The sequence below is a fragment of the Heptranchias perlo genome, chromosome 34 (genome assembly GCF_035084215.1).
Source record: "Heptranchias perlo isolate sHepPer1 chromosome 34, sHepPer1.hap1, whole genome shotgun sequence".
NCBI classification, from domain to species: domain Eukaryota; kingdom Metazoa; phylum Chordata; class Chondrichthyes; order Hexanchiformes; family Hexanchidae; genus Heptranchias; species Heptranchias perlo.
Genome location: NC_090358.1, coordinates 18,751,238 through 18,775,913, shown reverse-complemented (window position 1 = coordinate 18,775,913; position 24,676 = coordinate 18,751,238). Strand labels below are relative to the sequence as shown.

Sequence of the window (24,676 nt, the reverse complement as noted above, 5' to 3'; positions counted from 1 at the left end):
TATCCAACCAGTTGGAACTCTCTCAGTATATTTATCCTTGCCACCAGTCTCCCTTCAAAAAAATCTCAAGACCCTTCTTTTTAACTGTGCTTTTGCCTCCTCCTAACTCTCCTTCCTCTGGCTCAGTGTCCACTGCAGGCATTACAGCCTCACATTCATTTTCCAGCAAAAATCACTGGCAGAGCAAGTGGACGCTGATTTTTCTTCCCCCAGCCCAGAGGCTTTGAGTTCACTTGTAGAATTCTTACAACTCATAAGAACATAAGAAATAGGAGCAGGAGTAGGCCATACGGCCCCTCGAGCCTACTCCGCCATTCAGTAAGATCATGGCTGATCGTCGACCTCAACTCCACTTTCCCACCCGATCCCCATATCCCTTGATTCCAAGAGTCCAAAAATCTATCCATCTCAGCCTTGAATATACTCAGTGACTGAGCATCCACAGACCTCTGGCTCAAGCCAACAAAACTTAACAGAGGACAGGGGAGGCAGCCTGGGGGGCGGGGGAGGCAGCCTGGGGGGCGGGGGGAGGGCAGGGGAGGCAGCCTGGGGAGGGGGGGGGTGGGAGGGGCAGGGGAGGCAGCCTGGGGGTGGGAGGGGCAGGGGAGGCAGCCTGGGGGGGGGGGGGCGGGAGAGGCAGCCTGGGGGGGGGCGGGAGGGGCAGGGGAGGCAGCCTGGGGGGGGGCGGGAGGGGCAGGGGAGGCAGCCTGGGGGGGGGGGCGGGAGGGGCAGGGGAGGCAGCCTGGGGGGGGCGGGAGGGGCAGGGGAGGCAGCCTGGGGAGGGCAGGGTTGCAGCCTGGGCCTCTTCCTCTTAAACCAGTCATTGATGATCCAATACCTAAATCTCAGGTTATTAATCATCTCCCTCCTTGGGATTGAGGGGGGGGGGGGGGAGAGGGAATTGCACGCACCCCGTACAGGCCACGACCTCTGCACCTTAAAATTGCACTACTTCGGGCCGGCATTCTGCGCTCGGAAGCCCACAGACACCAGTCCCGGGCCGGGCCGGGCCATGCACAGTAGCAGAGCCCCCACCCCGGGGTGAGGGTGAGGGGGGAGAGCACAGGCTGCGGCCGCGGCGCTGACACGTGGACAGCGCTCGGGAACGCTGCGCGCGCCTCCGGCCCCGGGCTTGACGCGATCGTCCCGCCCACCGCCGCCCGCCATTGGTCGCTTCGCGCCGTCCCGGGCGCCGACGATTGGCCGGCGCCGGCTGTCAATCAGCAGGGTAGGGTGAGTGCGTTCAAGGGGGGGGGGGGGAAGTTACCGGTCAACACAATGTACTGCGGCCGCGGGCAGGGAGCTGGGGGGGGACGGTCTCTGTAAGTGAGCGGTCGGTAGAGGGAGAGAAGGTGTGTGAGAGAGAGAGGGAAAAGGCCCCCCAGAGGTGCATGGGCCCAACAGCCTGAACTCGAAGGCCCCCCCCCCTCACTCCCCCATGAGAACGGTTGCTAAGCAGTAAGAGGCCGGGCTGAGGTGCAGCGCCCTGGACCCTCGGATTGACCAGTCGCCACCACCATCTGTCGCCTGCCTGGGCACCGTGCTTTGCGCTTGGATGGAGGGTTTGACTGTGGTGAGTATTTTTGCTGCTCTCTTTAGTCAGTGGAGTCGGGTCGGGTCGTGTGTTGTGTGGACGGTCAGCTCAGCTGCCAATTCGTTCCTGTACTTCTGGTTTTTAAGTCGTTTGGTGAGGTTATCTCCAGAGTTAATTAACCACAGCATCTGGGGCTTCCTGGGCGTCAAGCATCACAAAATATAAACTGGATAATGCAACACTCCGCATCTGTGTAGAGAGGAAGGCAGGGTTCATGAACCTTTCTTCAGAACCTGATTGTGTTGGAGGACCAGTGGTATCCCAGCATTATTGTTTCCATACAAGTTCCTAACCTAAATCATGTAATTTAAAGGGAAATTTCTGGAATAAGGCTACTGACTTTATCCCCCACTTCCTTCAGCCCACCATTGGCGGCTGTGCTTTCAGCCATCTAGGTCTAAGCTCAGAAATTGTCTCCCTAACCCTCTCCACCTCCTCCTTTTAAGACCCTTCTTAAAACCTACCTCTTTGACCAAGCTTTTGGTCACCTGCCCATATGCCTCTTTGGCTTGGTGTCAGCTTGTGTCTGATTACACTCCTGGGATGTTTTACTGTGTCAAAGGTGCTATATAAATGCAAGTTGTTGTTTACCACTAAAACACAATCTCAAGATGAGTCTCTCTAGGTCCCTCCTACTGCCAGAGACTGGTAGCAGATTACTTGCCTTTCTGCCCCCTCAGCTGGAGGAATAAGACTAACAAAACGGAGAAGGACTGGGTTGGGGAAAGTGTGTGTGTGTGTATATAAGACAGAGAGATACTGAGGCTAGGACTGTCAAATTAAAGGTAAAGTTTTAAATGGTTCCTACAGTGGCACCTGAGACATGTAACCAACATGGTAACAGACAGAAACTGGTGAAAACACTGAGCTGGTCAGGCACCATCTGTGGAGAGGATAGAGAAATTAATGATTTGAATGTGCGTCCTTTGTCAAAGTTTCTAGTAAACTTGTTTGTGTGATTAAAAGATATACTTTTAGTCTGTGGACCTGTTTAAATACTCTCGGGGTCTTGTTTGTTTTTACCATCCATATGTAGCACCTTTCACAACCTCAGGACGTCCCAAAGTGATTCACAGCTAATGAAGCACTCTTGAAGTGTAGCCACTGTTGTATTATAGGGAAATGTGGCAGCCAATTTGCACTTGGCAAAAGTTCAAAAGCAACAAGCTAAATTACCAGATAATCTGTTTGTGGTGGTGTTAATTGAAGAATGAATGTTGGCCAGGACACCGGGAGAACTCCCTTGCTCTTCTTTGAAAAGTGCCATGGGGATCTTTTACGTTCACCTGAGATGGCCTCTGCTTAATGTCTAATCAAAAAGACTGCACCTCTGACAATGCAGCATTCCCTCAGTACTGCACTGAACTGTCGGCCAACACTGTGTGCTCAAATCTCTAGAGAAGGGCTTGAACCCATGACTTTCTGACTCAGATGAGAGTGCTACCACTGAGCTAAGGCTGAAACCTAAAGTTGTGCATCTAAGGCATCCATTGCTGCTGTTGGAATAAAAGTACCACTGAGCTTAAGCTTCCCTAAGGGGCAAAATTTGTCAGCTTTCATTAAGTTGTCTAAGAAATCAACCATGTAATTTTTTAATCTCATACATGTACAAATATCTGATACAGCACAATTTATTTCAAGTGCTAGCTTGATTTTGTTTGCCCACTGGATAACTCAGAAAAATTAGTGTATTTTTACCAAATTTGGTGCTATTAGTGAGTGGATTGTGCTTGATAATGGGATCACTCTGGTGAAATACAAGACACCATGCATCAGTTCAGTTTTTCAGCCTCCCTAATGAAATAGGAAAACTTTCACAGTGTCAGCCATGGCTTAGTTAACAGAACTCTTGCCTCTGAGTCAGAAGGTTGTGGGTTCAAGTCCCACTCCAGACACCGAGCACAAAATACAGGCTGACACCTGTACTGAGGGAGTGCCGCACTGTCAGAGGTGCCGTCTTTCGGATGAGACTTAAACAGAGACTACTTCTGCCCTCTCGGATGGACATAAAAGATCCCATGGCACTATTCGAAGAAGAGCAGGGGAGTTTTCCCCTGGTGTCCTGGCCAATATTTATGGCCCTCAACCAACATCGCTAAAAACTAATTATCCAGTCACTATCACATTTTTGTTTGTGGGACCTTGCTGAGTGCAAATTGGCTGCTGCGTTTCCTACATTACAACAGTAACTTTTTTTTTTAAAGTACTTAATTGGCTGTAAAGCACTTTGGGACATCCTACGGTCGTAAAAGGCACGATATAAATGTATCAATTAGCTTGTTGAGATTTCCCCTGTGTGTAAGTACATCACATTGTGTAACACTGGTTCAATGCCTCGTGTGTGCTTAGTTAGGTGATCTCAGCTGAGGCAGAAGTTGGATTGTTCAGTCGCACCCAGTGCCCCTGAGCTAACGGACAAATCAGCCAGATTTACTGCTCCTGATTTTCTGTTTAGCATCCCTGGCAGAAGAGTGTGCATGTATGGATGGCAGGTGAGAACTGTGATGTCCTGCGTCGAGTTAAATAGCCCATTGACGCTCACCAGCTCAGCTGACACTTGGGTGAGGTATCAGGGCTGCTTGCACCCAAAATGACACATCTGCAAGAGAGATGGGAAGAAAGTTGGGCGAAAAAAGAATAAAAGTAATGTATTACTGTGCACAACTGGGTTACTTCCATAAAGTTTAGTATGGCTGTGGCACCACATTGTCCCCCCAGTAAATTGAGCAATATTAGTCACATGCCATTTGTTTCATAATGCAACCGTTTTTGGTATAATTTAAGGTGCTAGATTTAATAAAAAGAGAAGTGTTACATTGTTTAGTGATGGGGTACTCTCAAAAGTTTTCACACCTGGCCCTGTCATACGGTAGTTTCTTCGTAGTTGTGATTCCTTTTCATATAATAGGGATTTTCTCTCTTTTATTCGTTCATGGGATGTGGGCATCGCAGGCAAGGCCAGCATTTATTGCCCAACCCTAATTGCCCTTAAGAAGGTGGTGGTGAGTCGCCTTCTTGAACCGCTGCAGTCTGTCTGGTGACTGTTCTCCCACAGTGCTGTTAGGAAGGGAGTTCCAGGATTTTGACCCAGCGACGATGAAGGAACGGAGATATATTTCCAAGTCGGGATGGTGTGTGACTTGGAGGGGAACGTGCAGGTGGTGTTGTTCCCATGTGCCTGCTGCTCTTGTCCTTCTAGGTGGTAGAGGTCGTGGGTTTGGGAGGTGCTGTCGAAGAAGCCTTGGCGAGTTGCTGCAGTGCATCCTGTGGATGGTACACACTGCAGCCACTGTGCGCCGGTGGTGAAGGGAGTGAATGTTTAGGATGGTGGATGGGGTGCCAATCAAGCGGGCTGCTTTATCTTGGATGATGTCGAGCTTCTTGAGTGTTGTTGGAGCTGCACTCATCCAAGCAAGTGGAGAATATTCCATCACATTCCTGACTTGTGCCTTGTAGATGGTGGAAAGGCTTTGGGGAGTCAGGAGGTGAGTCACTCGCCGCAGAATACCCAGCCTCTGACCTGCTTTCGTAGCCACAGTATTTATGCGGCTGGTCCAGTTAAGTTTCTGGTCAATGGTGACCCGCAGGATGTTGATGGTGGGGGATTCGGCGATGGTAATGCCGTTGAATGTCAAGGGGAGGTGGTTAGAATCGCTCTTGTTGCAGATGGTCATTGCCTGGCACTTATCTGGCGTGAATGTTACTTGCCACTTATGAGCCCAAGCCTGGATGTTGTCCAGGTCTTGCTGCATGCGGGCTCGGACTGCTTCATTATTTTGAACAGACTTGTAATGGCTTAGTTGTTAGATTCTATAATAAAGTAAACCACATCCATAGAATTTAAAGTTGGTAAAATCAGGAAATGGATATGAAATGAAATATTTGATGCTACAACATAATCTGCTCACTTGCATGGTTTCACTATAGCCTGCAAACCTCTTAAAAGTTTATGGGTAAAGATTTCTACTGTTTTCTGTTAATAGTGAAAACACGCATGAAGAACACCTCCACAATTTCACTGTGAACGGAAAACAGCAGAGATCTCTACACAAGTTTGTGGTAGGAGGAGGAATCCAGGACAACTCCTTCATGACCTACCATGCTCTGTCCACTGGCATCATTTTAATGTGTTTGCCTTCATAAGAGATTTTTAAATGTATACAAGTAGTAGCCTGTATCTGATTATTAAGTTGTAAATTAAGAAAGCTTTGCACAAACATTTAGAAACATTTTTATTTACAAAAAAATATATTTTAAAAAGAATGGAAAGCTTAAATGTGCAGCACTTTTTAAAAAAAAAAGTGAAAGAAATCGATTTTGTTTTGGGTTTTGTAAGATGAAATCTCTAGTGCGAATTTGGGAGAAGGAAACATTCAAATATAAACATCCATTTGTACAAATGTGAAAATAGATAAATTAACCATTTTTACATTATTACAGTAATTGGACATTTTCCAACCCTGTTCCAAATAGTGTCAAATAATCCAAGTATAAGTAATTGATAACTTTACAACCTCTTAATACAATGAATTAATTGTAATGTGTGCACATGTGTCTTGTTCACTGGTAAAGCCGAGTATTTTAGGTAAAATCCTTCTCTTGAAATATAATGGAGAAATGCACAGAATGTCAGTCACAATGGCAACAATTAGAGTATACACACTGAGTGCCAACACATGCACAGTTTAAATAAAAGAAACCCAATTTTCAGCTCTATTACGATAAGAGTAGTAACATTGAAGGTACAATAGAACAGTTTTCTCACAAGCTTCAGCATGACACAATTCCGAGTTTATCGAAGCCCCTCAAGCCTGTAAAATAATTTAGGAAAAAGATACTTTATTAAATGTTTAAACTTTATTAATTTATCAGTGCAAGAATTTCTGGTCGATTGAATGAGTTCTGCTCCAGTTTCCTTTAGTAGGATGAGATTCTAATACATTAGAATATAAGAAAAATGAGCAGGAGTAGGCTATACGCCCCTCGAGCCTGCTCTGTCGTTCAGTAAAATCATGGCTGATCTTTGACCTGAAGTCCACTTTCCTGCCCGATCCCTTGATTCCTCTAGAGTCCAAAAATCCATCTATCTTAGCCTTGAATGTACTCAATGACTCAGCATCCACAGCCCTCTAGGTAGAGAATTCCAAAGATTCACAACCTTCTGAGTGAAGAAATTCCTCCTGATCTCAGTCTTAAATAGCCAACCCCTTATGCTGAGACTATGCCCCCTAGTTCTAGACTTTACAGCCAGGGGAAACAACCTCTTAGTATCTATCTTGTCAAGCTCCCTCAGAATCTTATGTTTCAATGAGATCGCCTCTTATTCTTCTAAACTCCAGAGAATATAGGCCCATTCTACTTAATCTCTCATCGTAGGACAACCCTGTCATCCCAGGAATCAATCTAGTGAACCTTCATTGCACCGCCTCTAAGGCAAGTATATCCTTCCTTATTAAAGGAGACCAAAACTTTCTGTGCTAACTTTCTGTGTTGCTTGTACAAGGACACCCAAATCTCTCAACACCAACATTTAATAGTTTCTCACCATTTTAAAAAATATTCTGTTTTTCTATTCTTCCTACCAAAGTGAATAACCTCACATTTCCCCACATTATACTCCATCTGCCACCTTCTTGCCCACTCCATGTAAAACTGCGTACATAGAAGGCGAGTTGGCTGGTGGCCATTTTCTTTCTTCTTGGTAAAACCAGCGTGTTTAGAATGTAGAGACTTCAACAGGAAATTGTTTCGTTGAGTGTTCATAATCTGCATTCATCCTGCTAATCGCAGCGTAAGTAAGAGTAGGTAAGATTTTTAGCTAAGTAAATTCTGTACTTCTCAATCAGCATGAGATCCACCTCGGCAGCTAGACATCACTTCTGAATCCCCAGCTCTCTCACTTGCTTACTGACATCACCTGTTAGCTAAAATTGAATTTGTAAAAGAAACAAAATCTTTGTACACAATTTTTAAAAGAATGTTTGATTTTTGTAGGTTAGTACAATTCAGGAAAATGATGTTAGATGAAGAAAAAATTGATAGTTGGGAACGGGAACCAAAAAGGAGCAGAGTGGGAGAAACAGGGGAATGTGCAGGTTTGTAGTTTGTGGAGCTGTCCAGCAGCATAATTAGAGCAGCTCAGATGAAAAGCTCCCCAGTAAATTCAGTTGCTGAGGCTAGTTAACTTAAACAATGTACTATTTCCTGATAACATGCTGGCCTTGTTCTTTGTTATATTGTTGTACTATAATTTGAAAAAATAACTAAACACAAAATATCAGATTAGTTATTCTAACAGATCCTGCGGGTTCTGATGAAGTCATAAGCCTTGAAAACAAAGTTCTATTTGTTTATAGAATTAAAACCTACTTATTATGTTTGCCATTATAATTTTTCTAGACATTTAATTGTGTTTCCCTGTACATGCGTTTTACCATACAGGTTGGTGTCTTCCAGGACCACTGTTGAATTAACTTAAATATGGTGTGGTGGTGATGGTGAAAACATTGATGCAGTTTACTTATCATGTTAAGTGGAATAACACTCTCTTTTATAATTAGAACCTGAGTACTGATTTCCCATTGTTTTTGCTGTAAGTAGTAGTGTTGGGTACCTACATTCAGAGCACTAAGTCACTTTACAATGTTCATGATGAGATCGAGATTTAGCATTTAGATGTACGTGGCTGGATTTGGTGGAGCCATCTTATATTGATAACATTCAGGGAAGATATCTTGGCCCTGAATTTCCTCGCTGGTTGGGATGCAATGGGAAAGTAAAATGGGTGCAAGAGATATGGCAAGGCAGACGGTTGGGTGAGTATCGGAAACTCTGGGTTTTGCACAGAAGATGAGCCAACACCAATTTCAACTGGTGCCCTGGGTGGGTGGAACTTCCATCCGCTCCATACAAGGCCCAAAAGACCACAAGGAGGATGGCTTCCCACTCCGGAATTCCAAGTGCTCCTACTTTATTTGCACTCACTGATCTCGCAGCAAGAAAGAAACCAGCATCCAAATCCTGGTAGGGATGGAAGTGGGGTCTCCAAATCCGAGTCATGGCCTGGAAGACCCCAGAATTGCGCTTGATAAACTTTTGACATCAGCCCTCTTAGAGTGGAGGCCAATTACAAACATTGCAATAATTTATGGTTGGGGCCCACTAGTGGAATCCCCAAGTGCACTTGCAACACTGCATCGTCCTCTACCTCCCTCTAACAGGCGCCCAAGATGCACCCATACTGGCGCAGGCATCTGCGGGGATTATTTTAATTAGCTGATCCCAGACAGTCTGGTGGGTTCAAGAGTGGAGTTTAGTGGCACAGCAGGATTCCTGCTCTGTTGCACATATGATAGACTGTGGAGCAGATCCAAGGATTTTCAGCACCACTTCCCTAAAAATGTGGCAAAAAAGTGTGACAACAGGAAGTGCAATGTGCAAGATTATTAATAACATTAATATATATATATAAAGAGAGAGAGACCCAATTACATGACTAGTGATGAAACTGATTTAATTTACAATAATTTTACAGATTTAGTGTTTCTATACTGCCCCACTAGTTTCTACTAACGTGTGGTGTTCTGGTCAGACCAACCCTTCAATACTGTGCCCAGTTCTGGTCAAGCACTGGAGGTAGTGCAGAGAGGAGCACTGAGGCTAATATCTAATGTTAGAGATCTGAGCGATGAGGAAAGACTGGAGAAACTAGGGCTTTCCATTCTTGAAAGGAGGTGTCTTAGGAGATGCTCTTCTGGGGGTGTATATAGAACAACAAGAACAACTTGCATTTATATAGTACCTTTTTAAAGTGGGGAAAGAAACATCCTAAGGGTGCTTCAGAAGTGTAACAAATAAAGGAGAACACTAAACCAAAGAGATATTAGGAGGGGTGACCAAAAGCTTGGTCAAAGAGGTGGGTTTTAAGACAGGTCAATGGAGTGTCAATCAGGCATCCAACCCAAACCCGCCTGCCATGGGCCTCTTTTATTAAAATTGTTAAATTGAATTGGATAACCTTTTCTTCCCAGTGGCTTTGGATAAAGTTCACTGTTACAGTTGTGCATGCACCTGTTAAAGTAAACTAAAAATGGAAAAACTGCTAACTTGGGAACCATTCAGTCTTATCAGTAATTTTTAAAACAATTTTATTGTTTGCTTTGGGATAAAGCACAAGTAAGATTTGTTATACTAGCACTTTACCTGGAAATACTATTTTATTACTGAGTGAAGACCGACAGGCATACAACTGTTCATCTCATCATTAGCAATATATTCAAAAGACTGCGCAGTGTGTCAAAAACACAAGTACTTTGAGTTTTAACTGTACCAACATTCCAGTTTACAACCAAGTAGAGAAGAACCAGTGATGTAAATGTTTGAGCTGTAGAACTAATTGCAATCAGAAATCAGACATATCATTTTCAGTACTCAATCAGACCTGTTTGTTTTTGCTAACGTTCATTTAAGAAAGGTAATGGTTGTTCAATAACTAGGTAATTGATGCAAAAGTTGCCTTTATTCTATGATACACTGTTGTATAACTATCAGTCATGCAATAATGTTTATGTAAAATGTTCTGATCTGAAATGAGTGTAATGCCATACCAGAATCTTGGTATTTTCAACCATTTTGTATCACAAAACAAAAATAGCTTCCCCACAAACATTTGAGTGCTTATTTTCTGACTCTTCACTTGCCAGGAGAGCATATTGGGAAATCACGTGAAGCAATTTTAATCACTCCCCAAATTTTCCGGTATGCAGTCCCATTGGGTGAGACTGCTTGCCAGGAGCAACAGATTAATGATGCCAACAAGTTAGCATGATAGTGTCCTCAGTCTGCAGGCTGAAAAGTCAACCATTCAGGTGATGCACAGTAAAACTACATCAAAAGTCTGCTCTTAATCAAAGTTGCTTATTTCAAATTGTTTGATAATTCAATTTTGTGAGCACTAAATTCCCACTATGTTGTGCTATAAACATTGCTTAATTCGAATTATTGGATAATTCCCATTTTTTCAACGTAAAGAGTGACTGAATTTTTTTTTATTTGTTCATGGGATGTGGGTGTCGCTGGCAAGGCCAGCATTTATTGCCCATCCCTAATTGCCCTTGAGAAGGTGGTGGTGAACCGCTGCAGTCCATGTGGTGAAGGTTCTCCCACAGTGCTGTTAAGAAGGGAGTTCCAGGATTTTGACCCAGCGACGATGAAGGAACGGCGATACATTTCCAAGTCGGGATGGTGTGTGACTTGGAGGGCAACGTGCAGGTTCTGTTGTTCCCATGTGCCTGCTGCCCTGTCCTTCTAGGTGGTAGAGGTTGCGAGTTTGGGAGGTGCTGTCAAAGAAGCCTTGGTGAGTTGCTGCAGTGCATCCTGTGGATGGTACACAGTGCGCCGGTGGTGATGGGAATAAATGTTTTAGGGTGGTGGATGGGGTGCCAATCAAGCGGGCTGCTTTGTCCTGGATGGTGTCGAGCTTCTTGAGTGTTGTTGGAGCTGCACTCATCCAGGCAAGAGTAAAGTGTAGCAGTTCAAAATGTCATTAGGGGGTCTGATTACTGATACAGGATGTTCAAACTGTTGCAAAGCGTATGTGTCTAGGAACATTCTAGGAATGTGTAGGCCAATCAGCTCCTTGAGCCAGTTCCACCATTCAGCTAGATCATGGCTGATCTGTACCTCAAATCTATTTACCTGCCTTAACTTCATATCAGTGATACCCTTATCTGAAGTACAGAGATGCTAACACAATGATATACATTGCAGCAACTGTTTCACTATAGCTCGGAAGTAAACTGATTTTGGTAAATCAGTGAGTGTTTGCATAAGTATCACAACAAGGACAGGATGAATTGTCCCCTATTTACTGTATGTAAATGAACGCAGGTGTATTTTGATATAAATTGCATCATCTTGGTGATTTTGTACTTGTGTAACCTTAGTTCTTTATCTCGGTGGCACCTGAGTTGCTTCCATTAGTTGTTTACATGCTAATGTGGCCTGAAGTATGGGTCAAGCTATTTCATCGAGTTAACTTCCCAGTAATTTACTCCTGAGACTGAACAATTTATCAATAAGAATGTAAGAATTTTACAGTAAAAGCTAGCTGCCTATTTCATGCAGAACTCTAGGCCTTTGTGATTTTAGGGTTTTGGAAAGATGTTCAGCCAGCAAGATTATTTGTGTAGATTTAGGACAACCGTAGAATAGATCCAGTCTTAAAGACCTAAATGGGTAAGAAGATTTACACCCTCCTATCACCCATTGCAAATATGCTGTTTAATGGTTTGAGATGGTGTTTACAACTTCCATCTGAGGCTATCAATAAAGTACTTGACTTCCCCCAAAGTACATGTTCTACTCTGACTAATTTTTCCTCCTTCTATGTCTATATAACATGGTGTCATTAGAACTGAGCCTGATTCTGTTACATCCTACATCCACATATACGCATTCATTTTTGGCATTAAGCAATCCCAGGCCAGATAGATTGCAAGCCTTGACTTTAGCAGCTTTTATACTTTATGCTATATGCAGCACTTCCTCCAGTGTTGGAAGAGTGACAGCCATGCCGCGCTCTCCCACTTTTACATCTCCCTAGGCGTACTCAGCTCTGCGTTTATATGAAGCCCCACATTTACATTACTAAAACTGGTTCCCTCAACCTAACAGCTGAATCATACACCCACATTTTAGTAGGCCTACGACGCCATTGCTTCCTGAACTACCTTCTTTATTTACGCTATGGTTTGGAGTTCAGCTGCTGGAAGGCGACTGGATGCCTTAGTTCGCTGCACTCCTGTAGTGTAAAATTGCCCAAGAAGAGCTCCCAACTACACTGGCATGTTTTTTTTCTCCATTTCTTATACCATCTATCCTTCCCCTTCTGAATATGAGCACTTATTTAATATTTGAGTAGTTGACAGTGTTTCGGTGTGGATTTTTTCTCATTGGATAGTCTCAACTGAAATTCTAAATTAATTTCACAGAGCAGGAAGAGATTTTTCATCCAGTCTTTCTGGGCAGGATTGATCCCAGAGGCAAAAGAGCTAACAACATCAGCAGGATCCCTGGAGTTTTGGTTGGTGTTCTCAACGTACAATACTGGAGATAAATTATGAAAGCTATTTATAACCAGGGCTACAGCACCAAGAGTAAAGCACTTTCCTAATTTGCAAATGTTGTGGTTTTAGAGGTCCACCACTAGAAACCACATATCAAATGAGTTTCTAATCAACAGTACTATAGAACTACGATTTCCTGTACTGAAAATCTGATTTTCCATCCCCTCTTTACAGCGCTTGGCTGGACACTCAAACTTTAAGATGCTCCTTAAAACCTACCTCTTTGACTAAGCTTTTGATCACCTGTCTTAATATCTCCTTATGTGGCTCGGTGTCAAATTCTGTTTGATAATGCTCCTGTGAAGTGCCTTGGGACATTTTACTACGTTAAAGGTGCGGTATAAATGCAAGTTGTTGTTGTTGAATTATGGATAAAATCTGCATCCTTACACTCCTGGCACAGTGGAATAGAGCACAAACAAATGATGCCAGCTACTGAAACGCACACTATATTGTCCTGACTTGTCCAATCAATTTTTGATCTCTTTTACCTGTTTTAACCTGACCCAGCCAAGATTGTGCACAGTGTGCGTGGAACCTCAATTCTGTTGCCCAGGTGAGAGCTATGTGCATGGATGCAGTGCTCCTGTCTCAACAGTCCAACCTAGAATAAGACCGGCTCATCTGCATTCTCTAAATATTGCAATTAATTGCAGAGGGGTTTAAAAAATGTTCAGGAGACCCCACCCATCCCACCACATTTTGTAACTGATTTGTCATTTTACTGGAAAGGCATTCCTTGCAGTATCAGACCCAAGTGGTGTGAAATTACAAGTAAAAAGCAAAATACCGCAGATGCTGGAAATCTGAAACAAAAATAGAAAACAGTGGAAATGCACAGCAGATCAGTCAGCATAAGTGGAGAGACGAGTCAGCATCAAAAACACCAATTTGTCGGTTTTCTCCACCGATGCTGACTGACCTGCTCTATATTTGGGCATTTTCTGTTGGTGTGAAACTGCCCCTTCCATGGAGTCTCGCACAAACAGAAATGAGACAAATGACCTATTTATCTATTTTTGGTGGTGATGGTTGAGGGAGGAATGTTGGCCAAGATACTGGGAGATCTTCCTGCACTTCTCTGAAATGTACCACCCAACTTGAACCATCGAAACATACATATGGGGCCTCAACAATTGCTTCAATACTGCATGGGAATGTCAGCCAAGATTGTGTACTCAAATCATGAGTGGGGATTGAACTCATAACCTCAAACTCAGATGAGAGTGCTACCAATGTGACACGTAAGCTTTACTGTTCTGGGAAGCCCTAAAGATTGATTGATAGAGTGCAAGTGATGTATGACTGCTTATCTGCTGTGTCAGTGCCTGGCTGATTTTGGCTATGCTAACGGAGATTTAACAATTACCTAGCTGGGTGTGGTGGAGCTTATTCCAGGAGTCTGTTGTGTAATTTATGTAGGTGGAGATGTTTGTGCCAACCAGCATTTGGCAGGGGGCCAGGAATGGGGAATGAGCACAAGATTTTAAAGAATTTTTCTGTTAAAAGCATACCCTCTTTCCCCCAGCTCAAGAAACACATACAACTCTATATATAATACCTTTCACTAAATAATTTTGGTCATAGTTTATTGATGGCCCTGAAGCAAACCAGTTGATTTTAATGCGAGCCAACTTTGAATTTTAATAGTAGAGATTTTCTTCTCCCCCCCCCCCCCCCCCCCCCCCGCCCCCCAGGATCGGACCACCCCCAAGCCAATTGAAAGCGACGACTCCCATTCAAGTCAGTGGAGCTGCTGTAGTGGTGGGATCAGCTTTTTCGAACCAAGGGTGCTGCAATATTCCCTAAATAACAATTGGAATTAAAAATTGGTGGCAAAAAAGTTTGGCCTCAGCCCACAAAGTACAACAATTTAATAGTTTGCACCAAATTCTTTTTAGTTTCTAGTTCCAGGACTTAAAATGCATTTTAACCCTCCAATTAACATCCCAAGTTTCTCACTAACCGCCAATAACAATCACCAGATTTCTCCAACATGCTGAATGAGGCACCGTTGAGGGATCTGTCCATAACTTCTGTGATGTTGACGTGTTCACACATTACAAAATTTTCTTAATTTAGAATCTGATTTCAAATCCCTGAGGGCAAAATAGATCCTGGTGTCATGCTCTGATGCCTAGAGAGAAAGACAGTCTGACCTGTTTGGGACAGTGTCATCCTGTATATCCTATTCCACACCAAGTTCCACCCATCTATCATTGCTGTCTTCACTGATCTACATTGGCTACTCCTCTCCTAGTGCCTCAGATTTAAAATTCTTATCCTTGTGTTTACATTCATCTATGGCCTCACTCCTCCTCCCTATCGCTGTAACTTCCTCCATCTCTAGACTCCCCGCACTGCCCCCCCCCCACCCCAGGCCAAGATCTCTCTGTTCCACTAACTTATATAGCCTTACATTGCCCTACCATTAGTGGAGGTGCCTACCACTTTCCACCTCCCTTTCCTCCTTTTAAGACTCTCCTTAAAACCCACCTCTTAGATTAAGCTGTTGGTCACGCCTCTTAATCTCTCTGCCTTTGGCTCGGTGCTTTTTTTTCCCCATGCCTCGGAAAGGTCTATGTTAAAGTTGCTATATAAATGCAAATTGTTACAGTCTGAACGAGTCAGTTAGTCATTTAATCTATCCCTGTGACTAGACATTGTGAAGTCTGGTAAGCTCTTCTATAAGAAAGTAGTCCTTTCCCTAATAAATTATATAAGCAGATTAAAACCTTTATCCCACAAGCAGCAATATTAGTTAATGCTATATAGAACATATATATTTGTCAAATCCTGAATACAGCTTTACTTTTCCCTGTGCAGTGTACTGCCCGCCCTACAGTATGCACAATGTTCTGTTGTGAAAATAAACATTTAGAATCTATGAATAGACAATAACTTCATTTGAAGACTCGCTGGAGATGTGAGAACAAAAGAAAACCTGCACATAATTTGATAACCAGGGTTTTCTAATGGGGCTGCGTAGATTGCTGTATCCCATTCAGTGTTTATCTCACCCTTTGGATAAGGCATTAAACTGAGAGAATCTGATCCTGTGGTTCAGATGGATGTTAAAGATCCCATTGCACTATTCAAAAAAAAGTGCCAATGTTCCTCCCTCAAGAAATACTATCAAAAACAGATTGGTCATTCACCTCATTGTTGTTTGCAGGATCTTCCTCTGTGCAAAATTGTTGCCACATTTGTTTACATAACTATGCTCACTGCACTTCAAAATAACTCACAGTGCATAAAATATTTCTGAGAGATGATAGTGTTGTATCTTTTATCCTAATTATCTTTGCACAAAATAAAGTCTTAACAATTTTTGAATCTGATCCCCCAGTTATTTATTGTAGCAGCTTCCAACTGCTATTAAATTAGAGTCATAGAGTTATACAGCACGGATAGAGGCCCTTCGGCCCATCGTGTCCGCGCCGGCCATCAGCCCTGTCTAATCCCATATTCCAGCATTTGGTCCGTAGCCTTGTATGCTATGGCATTTCAAGTGCTCATCCAAATGCTTCTTGAATGTTGTGAGGGTTCCTGCCTCCACAACCCTTTCAGGCAGTGAGTTCCAGACTCCAACCACCCTCTGGGTGAAAAAGTTCTTTCTCAAATCCCCTCTAAACCTCCCGCCTTTTACCTTGAATCTATGTCCCCTTGTTATAGAACCCTCAACGAAGGGAAAAAGCTCCTTAGTATCCATCCTATCTGTGCCCCTCATAATTTTGTACACCTCAATCATGTCCCCCCTCAGCCTCCTCTGCTCCAAGGAAAACAAACCCAATCTTCCCAGTCTCTCTTCATAGCTGAAGCGCTCCAGCCCTGGTAACATCCTGGTGAATCTCCTCTGCACCCTCTCCAAAGCGATCACATCCTTCCTGTAGTGTGGCGACCAGAACTGCACACAGTACTCCAGCTGTGGCCTAACCAGTGTTTTATACAGCTCCATCATAACCTCCTTGCTCTTATATTCTATGCCTTGGCTAATAAAGGCAAGTATCCCATATGCCTTCTTTACCACCTTATCTACCTGTTCCGCCGCCTTCAGGGATCTGTGAACTTGCACACCAAGATCCCTCTGACCCTCTGTCTTGCCTAGGGTCCTCCCATTCATTGTGTATTCCCTTGCCTTGTTAGTCCCTCCAAAGTGCATCACCTCGCACTTTTCCGGGTTAAATTCCATTTGCCACTGTTCCGCCCATCTGACCAACCCATCTATATCGTCCTGCAGACTGAGGCTATCCTCCTCGCTATTTACCACCCTACCAATTTTTGTATCATCAGCAAACTTACTGATCATACCTTTTACATTCATATCCAAGTCATTAATGTAGACCACAAACAGCAAGGGACCCAGCACCGATCCCTGTGGTACCCCACTGGCCACAGGCTTCCAGTCACAAAAACAACCTTCGACCATCACCCTCTGCCTTCTGCCACTAAGCCAGTTTAGTATCCAAAGTGCCAAGGCACCCTGGATTCCATGGGCTCGTACCTTCTTGACCAGTCTCCTGTGGGGGACTTTATCGAAGGCCTTACTGAAATCCATGTATACCACATCCACTGCGTTACCCTCATCCACACGCCTAGTCACCCCCTCAAAAAAATTCAATCAAATTAGTCAGACATGATCTTCCCTTGACAAAGCCATGTTGACTATCCCTGATTAATCCTTGCTTCTCCAAGTGGAGACTAATTTTGTCCTTCAGAATTTTTTCCAATAATTTTCCTACCACTGATGTTAGGCTCACTGGCCTGTAGTTCCCCGGTTTTTCCCTACTCCCCTTCTTGAATAATGGTATTACATTAGCGGTTCTCCAGTCCTCTGGCACATCCCCTGTGGCCAGAGAGGTTCTGAATATATGTGTCAGAGCCCCTGCAATCTCCTCCTTTGCCTCACACAATTGATGCAAATATTTGCAGATGATGTTGCTCCATGTGTAGGAGGAGCCAGGTTATAGGTGGAACACAAGAGGGGGACATAAAGTAACCAGTAAAGTATTAGTAAATAGTAACCTTGCTGAACAGTTTGGTATTTATTGCAGGTAGTATCGTTCCACGGTTAAAGAATATAAGATGTCCATTAGAACATGTATAACAATGTACATGTCAGCTGGGATGTTATTTGGAGCCTATGTGAGAAACTGCTCTAGTACATGCACAGGGATCGTGGTGTTAATGACATATATTTTCTGTCAAAATCAGTACCTTTATACTTTGTGACATGGAAACTGCAGTTTTTTGTGCAATCTACATTGTTGTAAAAACAAAAATTGTTTTTACAAATAACACTTTACAATAAATGGTGATGTGATATTACTCTGTTATATTTCCACTACTGATAAACTCTATTTAGGTTTAGACCTCACGACAAATTCTTTCTCTAACTCATTTTGCATCAGTGAGACATCCGGAGTAGTCCAACTACTCAATTGAAGAGCGTCACACTGATAAATACTTTAGATTTCAGTCACTTCGGACCCAAGAACAGGGAGATTCACTTAGTTTGATTAATTCTCAATATTTATTGGATATTAGTTCCTTATTAGTCTGTCGTGATATATATAGTTCAACGACATTATGAATTCAGGCATGCTTACTCGTACTAATGTCTACCAAATATTGAGATTTCTTCTCTCTAAAATAAAAACAGAAAATGCTGGAAAAGCTCAGCAAGTCAGGCAGCATCTGTGGAGAAAGAAACAGTTAACGTTGCAGGTCGAAGGTGCTTCTGATTTGTCACTGGCTTAGTTCGTCTGATAGCAGCAGTTTCTTCCATCCTCTTCAGCTTTTTAGAACCCATTTGTTTACGGCCAGTTTTCTTCCCTATTTTAGCCATCCTCAGGGTTCTTTTGCTTATTACTTTTGAGCAGGCCATTATTTTCAAGAGTTAGTTGCACACTAAGTGCAGATGTCCGTTCTTCTGCATTCTTCTTCACTTGTCTCCAGTGTACTTCATTATTCTTCAACGGTTATCATCAGCTCAGATTTTTCCATGCATCCCATTTACACATCTTCATGTCAGAACATAAACATTCATTTTCCTATCAGCAACATCCTTATTGTAATCTCATTCTAGTCTTAACAACCGCAACCCACATCCTCGTTTTTGCAGGCACACACGTTTTAGTTGGCATGGACTTTTAACCCTTTCCCATGTAGTTCAGTTTCTACAGAAACTTAATTGAACAGTGAAACCTGTATAAAAGGATATTCCCAAAAAATGGATACCTGTTTTAAAAAAAAAACAGATACTTATTGAGACACCCAAATAACTTGCATAGTAAAATATGCAAGAGGCACGCGGAAACCACGGACACTCGCAAATTACGAACTACAGACAGCCTTTAATGCACCAAGCCCTTTTACAACTTAAAACATGGGACATACAGCTCAGCACGAGGCAGCAGCAGGTTTTGTGAAGAAACAGCTTTTGTGGAATGGGGTGCTCTTTACCCAGCATCCAGAGCGGCTGCGAAACCACTCTATCTCTGGGACTGAATACTTGCACGGCTCTTTCCAAGAGATAGGGCAGTTTCTCTGTCACTATGAATGCTGAGTAAAGAACTCCCCATTCTACTGAAAATGACCATTTTGAAAAGAAGGACACCTGCAAAAAAAAAGACAGCTGATGCATGTCATTAAGGTCTTTTGTAATGTACAGGTTTCATTGTAATTAGCGTAGCACAATGATTCATACTAAACATGTATATACAATATATAGAACAACCACACTAGGATACCACCAGCCTGCCTACATCCTGGTGAAGATGGTACAGCAGAATCAGATTTGGCGGCTTCGCATTATGCAACTCAGTATAACAAGGTTATAAAAGGGCAAAGGTGACTGAGTATCCCCGGAGTGACTGTACATTCACAGATGTCCGCTTTTGTTTTGCCTGCAATGCAATAAGTTAAATTTGAAAAAAACATTGCCAGCAGCTGATAACCTCTTGTCTCTTGGATCCTGCTGTTTACGCTAGATTAAAAGATAAAGCCAGAGAAAATAATGTTTCTGCCTCTGTTGAGTACTATTATGTATACAGCACTGTAGTCAAAGTGTAATTGAGTGTATTCACCTCATTAGACACAACTAAATTATCTTGCACCTCAAGATGACAAGATTTACTTTACTTGCTTGAATAAACCCAAGATTTTATTCTCTGTTGTAGGTATCAATAGTATGATGAGGCTGAGAGATGGGCAGACAAGATCCTTCCAGGCACCTGTAGATGTTCACGCTTCACAAGATGGTCAAATTTATCTATTTGGAAGTGATGCAGCATCATCCGATGAGTCGTCAGACGAAGATCAGGATAGCCTTGAACTGCGGCCCAGAGGTCGAGAGAGTCAGTGGCCCAGAATTACCGAAGAGAAGTCTGACAGTACTGTGCTTCTTGTTCGAGAGGTTGTCAATGGTGACAACCTCAATACTTTTGCTTTGCAGTATGGCTGTTCGGTAAGTGTAAGTCAGCTGAGACTGTTAAATCTGGTTACGTGCAGCCAAGTTAATCTCCTTTTGATTGGTCACATTCACAAAGAAAGTGTTTCACTCTTGGATCGAGTGACCTTTGCCACCTAACCCCAGGACCGCCTGGTGGAAGGTGACGGGCCCGGGTTTAGTGGCGGGGCTGCCTTCATGGTAGAGGTCTCTTCTCCCACTAATCGTGCTTTCACGCACTTAACTGTGTAGGTTGCAGTTCCTGCCATCTTCAGGGCCTTATTCCCCCTTCATTGTATTGCTGGAGTTTCCTTAGTGTAACTGGCAGGCTCCCTCTTGGCGACAGGAATCTGCCAGGAGACCACAATGCATGAGTATGCATGGGGTTCTCCAGGGCAGGCGGAAGTCCTGCTTGCGACTTCGAGGAAAATCCAGCCCAACGTATCTGTTTTGTTTTGATCTTTTATATTAATCTTATCAGTTTAAGCTCGTGAATGTTTTGTAATAGGTCTCCCCTGTAATTGTTAATTTACTTCATTAATACTGTAAAAATACTTAGCGTCTAACCTCACAGAGTCAGATTGACCTATACAGGCTCTCTTCAGGTGGTAAAGGCCAGGGTGGGGGTTTTTGCTGTGAGCTTCACCACTTCTGCTGCTAATGTCATAAGAGGTGTGCTAATGTACTTGTGAAGTAATAAAGAAACCGTGTCAGGTTTTTTCCCTCCTGTGGAGGTGGCATACTATATTTCAGACTTTTGCACTTAGTTGACTGGCTGGAGACTGATAATAGTTGAGATGGTAATTACAGCGATTCAAGTAGTAGTTTACTGAAAATGTTATTTTGTTCTAGACTTACAATTAGCTAAAAGAGTGAAGCCACAGCTTTTACGTATAATATGGGCTTCTGGAGGAACTGTCTGAGATCCTGCAATAATGTCTTACCTCAGAGATTTTCAAATGATAGTGTCTCTGTAGTGTTTTAATGAAAGCCTAGATATTGTGTTTTGTGTCTTGGTAGATTCTGCCAAAATGAGTCTTGGGTCCTGAGGCTCTTAATTTTAAGCTCAGGTGCGGATTTTGTTTACAGATAGGATCTTGACACACTTCAAGATTGGAGTCCTTTGGTAAAGACTCCATCGTTAACATATAGGTTCATCTCTGGCTATCAACCACGGAGACTGCTGAAAGATTTAGTTTTGGCTCATTTTGGTAGGTAATATAGGTGGAGTTTCAAACTTCTTTTTTGACTACCAAAATGTTTGGTGAAACCCTCATCTGTGCATTTGTCACCTCCAAACTTGACTTTTCTGATGCTTCCCTGGCCAGCCTCCCATCCGCCACCCTCCCTCCATAAACCAGCTCATCCAAAACTCTGCGCACTGTATCCTATCCCGTACCAGCAGCCTATGCCCCATGCTGTGGAATTCCCTCTGTTTCTCCACCACCTCTCCTTTTTAGAACCTCCTTAAAACCGACCTCTTTGACGAAGCTTTGGTCACCCTTCCCGATAACTCCTCCCCGGCTCAGCGTCCATTTTTGTCTGTGAAGTGCCTTGGGATGTATTTCTACATTAAAGATCCTATAGGTTGTTGATAATGCTGGAAATCTGAAATAAAAAGTGCTAGCTGGATAGTTTTTTGTAATAAGCTTCTCAAATCAGGCGTCTCAAGATCAGCATTCAGACTAGCCTGAAGAACTGAATTTTGGGTAAATCAGTGGAGATGCTCCTAAGATACATTTGGGCCATTTGTTAAACTTACATAATTGAAGTGGCTCCAGGCATGAGATGAGACCAGATATGGCAGGGCTCCACAATGAATAATTACATTTATTCAATGCCTTATTACATCTATACACATGTGCGTGTATTATAATTGCTGGAGTACTTTTATACTGAAAATCTTTCTTTTAAGATTTCACTCTCTAAACACTGAACACAGTTAAGCTTTTTTTTAAACATGAAGAGGAAACTGCTGCAACACCTTAGAGTGATGCTTTAATATTTTTCGGTGATCTGCACATATAGAATCTTACAGCACAGGAGGGGGCTATTCGACCTGCCATGCCTTTGAAAGAGCTATCCAATTTAGTCCTACACCCCAGCCTTTTCCCCATAACCCTGCAAATTAGTCCTCTTCAAGTACATGTCCAATTACCATTTGAAAGTTCCTATGGAATCTGCACCATTCTTTCAGTTAGTGAATACCAGATCTTAACCATGTGTGATAAAACAATTCTCCTCATTTCCCTTCTGGTTCTTCTGCCAATTATTTTAAGTCTGTGACCTCTGGTTATCGACCCACTTGTCAGAGGAAACAGTTTCTCCCCACTTGCTCTATCAAAACCCCTCCATAATTTTGAATACCTCTATTAGGTCTCCCCTTAACCTTCTCTGCTCTAAGGAGAACAATCCCAGCTTCAATCTCTGCACATAACTGAAGTCCCTCACCCCTGGATTCATCCTGGTAAACCTCCTCTATACCCTCTCCCAAAGCCTTGACATCATTCCTAAATTGTGGTGCCTAGAATTGAATACAAAACTTTGGCTGAGGCCTAACCAGTGATTTGTTTAGAATGACTTCCTTGTTTTTCTATTTAATGCCCCTATTTACAAAGCCAAGTATCCCATATGCTTTCTTAACCGCCTGATCAACTTGCCCTGTCACCTTCAAAGACATGCAGTATAAATGTGTTCTAAGTTCCTTTGTCTATAACCTTAAACAGTAAAAGATAGATTTCTATCTGCATCAATACTAGAATTGATTTGGTTGATGTACTGATAGCATTTGTTTGAGAAATCAGTCCTTTGAGTAAATCAATGGCAGAAGGGAAGTGCTACAGTCAGCCACGTGGCAAAATATTATGTAGCTGTTTCCGGTTAATACAGAAATAAGTAGATTCAATATCTGTGTGGATTTAATGGCAGTCAGCAATCCTATAGTACCACACCAGAGTTCCGCCAATATCAGGAGACTTTGGGCCATGCAGCACCTAAATTTTTGGGCGTAGATCACGCCAGTCCATTATTCGCGTAAATCCAGGAAACTCGCGCAAGCTGTTTTTTGGGGGGGTGGGGGCTATGTAAGTGCTCAGGTTTCGGCAGAGATATCTCTGGAGTGGCGCAAACGACTGAGGAAATTTATGTATGCTGATGTTTCAGCGTAGAATTGGCGTAAATCAGTTAAGCTTAATTTCCTCGGAAAAACATGGCGCAACAACACTCTTAGCCGTGGTTACTCCAAAACTTTCCAGATAATTTCAAGTCATAGAATCTTACAGCACAGAAGAAATTCATTTGACCCACCACACCTGTGCTGGCTGGCTCTCGTTTTAGTTAACTTTATTCTTCCACTTTATTTAAAAAATAAGTTCCAAAGCAAAAATAATATTCTCCCTTTTTAAAGACTTACTCGTCTGGTAAATAGGAATTTTTTAAAAATTTCTCACCAGAGCTTCCAAGCTGGGAAAAAACTGTCCTTAAAAACTTCCTGGACAAACCTACTGGAGTTTTTTGAGGATGTAACTAGTAGATTAGATAATGGAGAACCAGTGGATGTGGTTTATTTGGATTTTCAGAAGGGCTTTGATAAACTCCCACAAGAGATTAGTGTGCAAAATTAAAGCACATGGGATTGGCAGTAATATACTGGCATGGATTGAAAATTGGTTAGCAGACAGGAAACAGAGTAGGAATAAATGGGTCTTTTTTGGGGTGGAAGACTGTGATTAGTGGGGTACCGCAGGGATCAGTGCATTTCCCTATATTCAGCTATTCACAATATATATCAGTGATTTGGATTAGCGCACCAAATTTAATATTTCCAAGTTTGCTGATGACACAAAACTAGGTGGGATTGTGAGTTGTGAGAAGGATGCAAAGAGGCTTCAAGGCAATTTAGACAAGTTGAGTGGGCAAATACATGGCAGATGCAGTATAATGTGGATAAATGTGAAATTATCCACTTCAGAAGGAAAAACAGAAAGGCATACTATTACTTAAATAGTGATAGATTGGGAAATGTTGATGTACAAAGGGACTTGGGCGTCCTTGTACACCAGTCAATGAAAGCAAACATGCAGGTGCAGCAAGCAGTTAGGAAGGCAAATAGTATGTTGGCCTTCATTGCAAGAGGATTTGAGTACAGAGGCAAGGATGTCTTACTGCAGTTATACAGGGCCTTGGAGAGACCACACCTGGAGTATTGTGTGCAGTTTTGGACTCCTTGCCTAAGAAAGGATATACTTGCCATAGAGGGAGTGCAGCAAAGGTTCACCAGACTGATTCCTGGGATGGCAGGATTGTCGTATGGGGAGAGATTGGGTCGACTCGGCCGACTCGGCCTGTATTCACTTGAGTTTAGAAGAATGAGAGGGGATCTCATTGAAACATATAAAATTCTGACAGGGCTAGACAGATTGGATGCAGGGAGGATGTTTCCCCTGGCTGGGGGGTCCAGAATGAGGGGCCACAGTCTCAGGATACGGGTAGGACATTTAGGACTGA

At 43.0% G+C, this 24,676-nt stretch overlaps 1 protein-coding gene across 4 annotated transcripts in view; it reads left to right on the top strand.

Annotated features, from left to right (window-relative positions):
- The first annotated feature begins 1,231 nt into the window (after positions 1-1,231).
- The window catches only part of lysmd4 (LysM, putative peptidoglycan-binding, domain containing 4), a 43,777-nt gene continuing 20,332 nt past the window's right edge, over positions 1,232-24,676 (top strand). For all 4 annotated transcript variants that reach the window (XR_010958365.1, XM_067971569.1, XM_067971568.1 and 1 more), the window contains exons 1-2: positions 1,232-1,573; positions 19,902-20,188. Coding sequence is in view for 3 of the 4 variants with exons in the window: in XM_067971569.1 (XP_067827670.1) it covers positions 19,913-20,188 (276 nt within the window). In the remaining variant the exon portion in view is untranslated. The remainder of the gene's footprint in view (positions 1,574-19,901; positions 20,189-24,676) is intronic.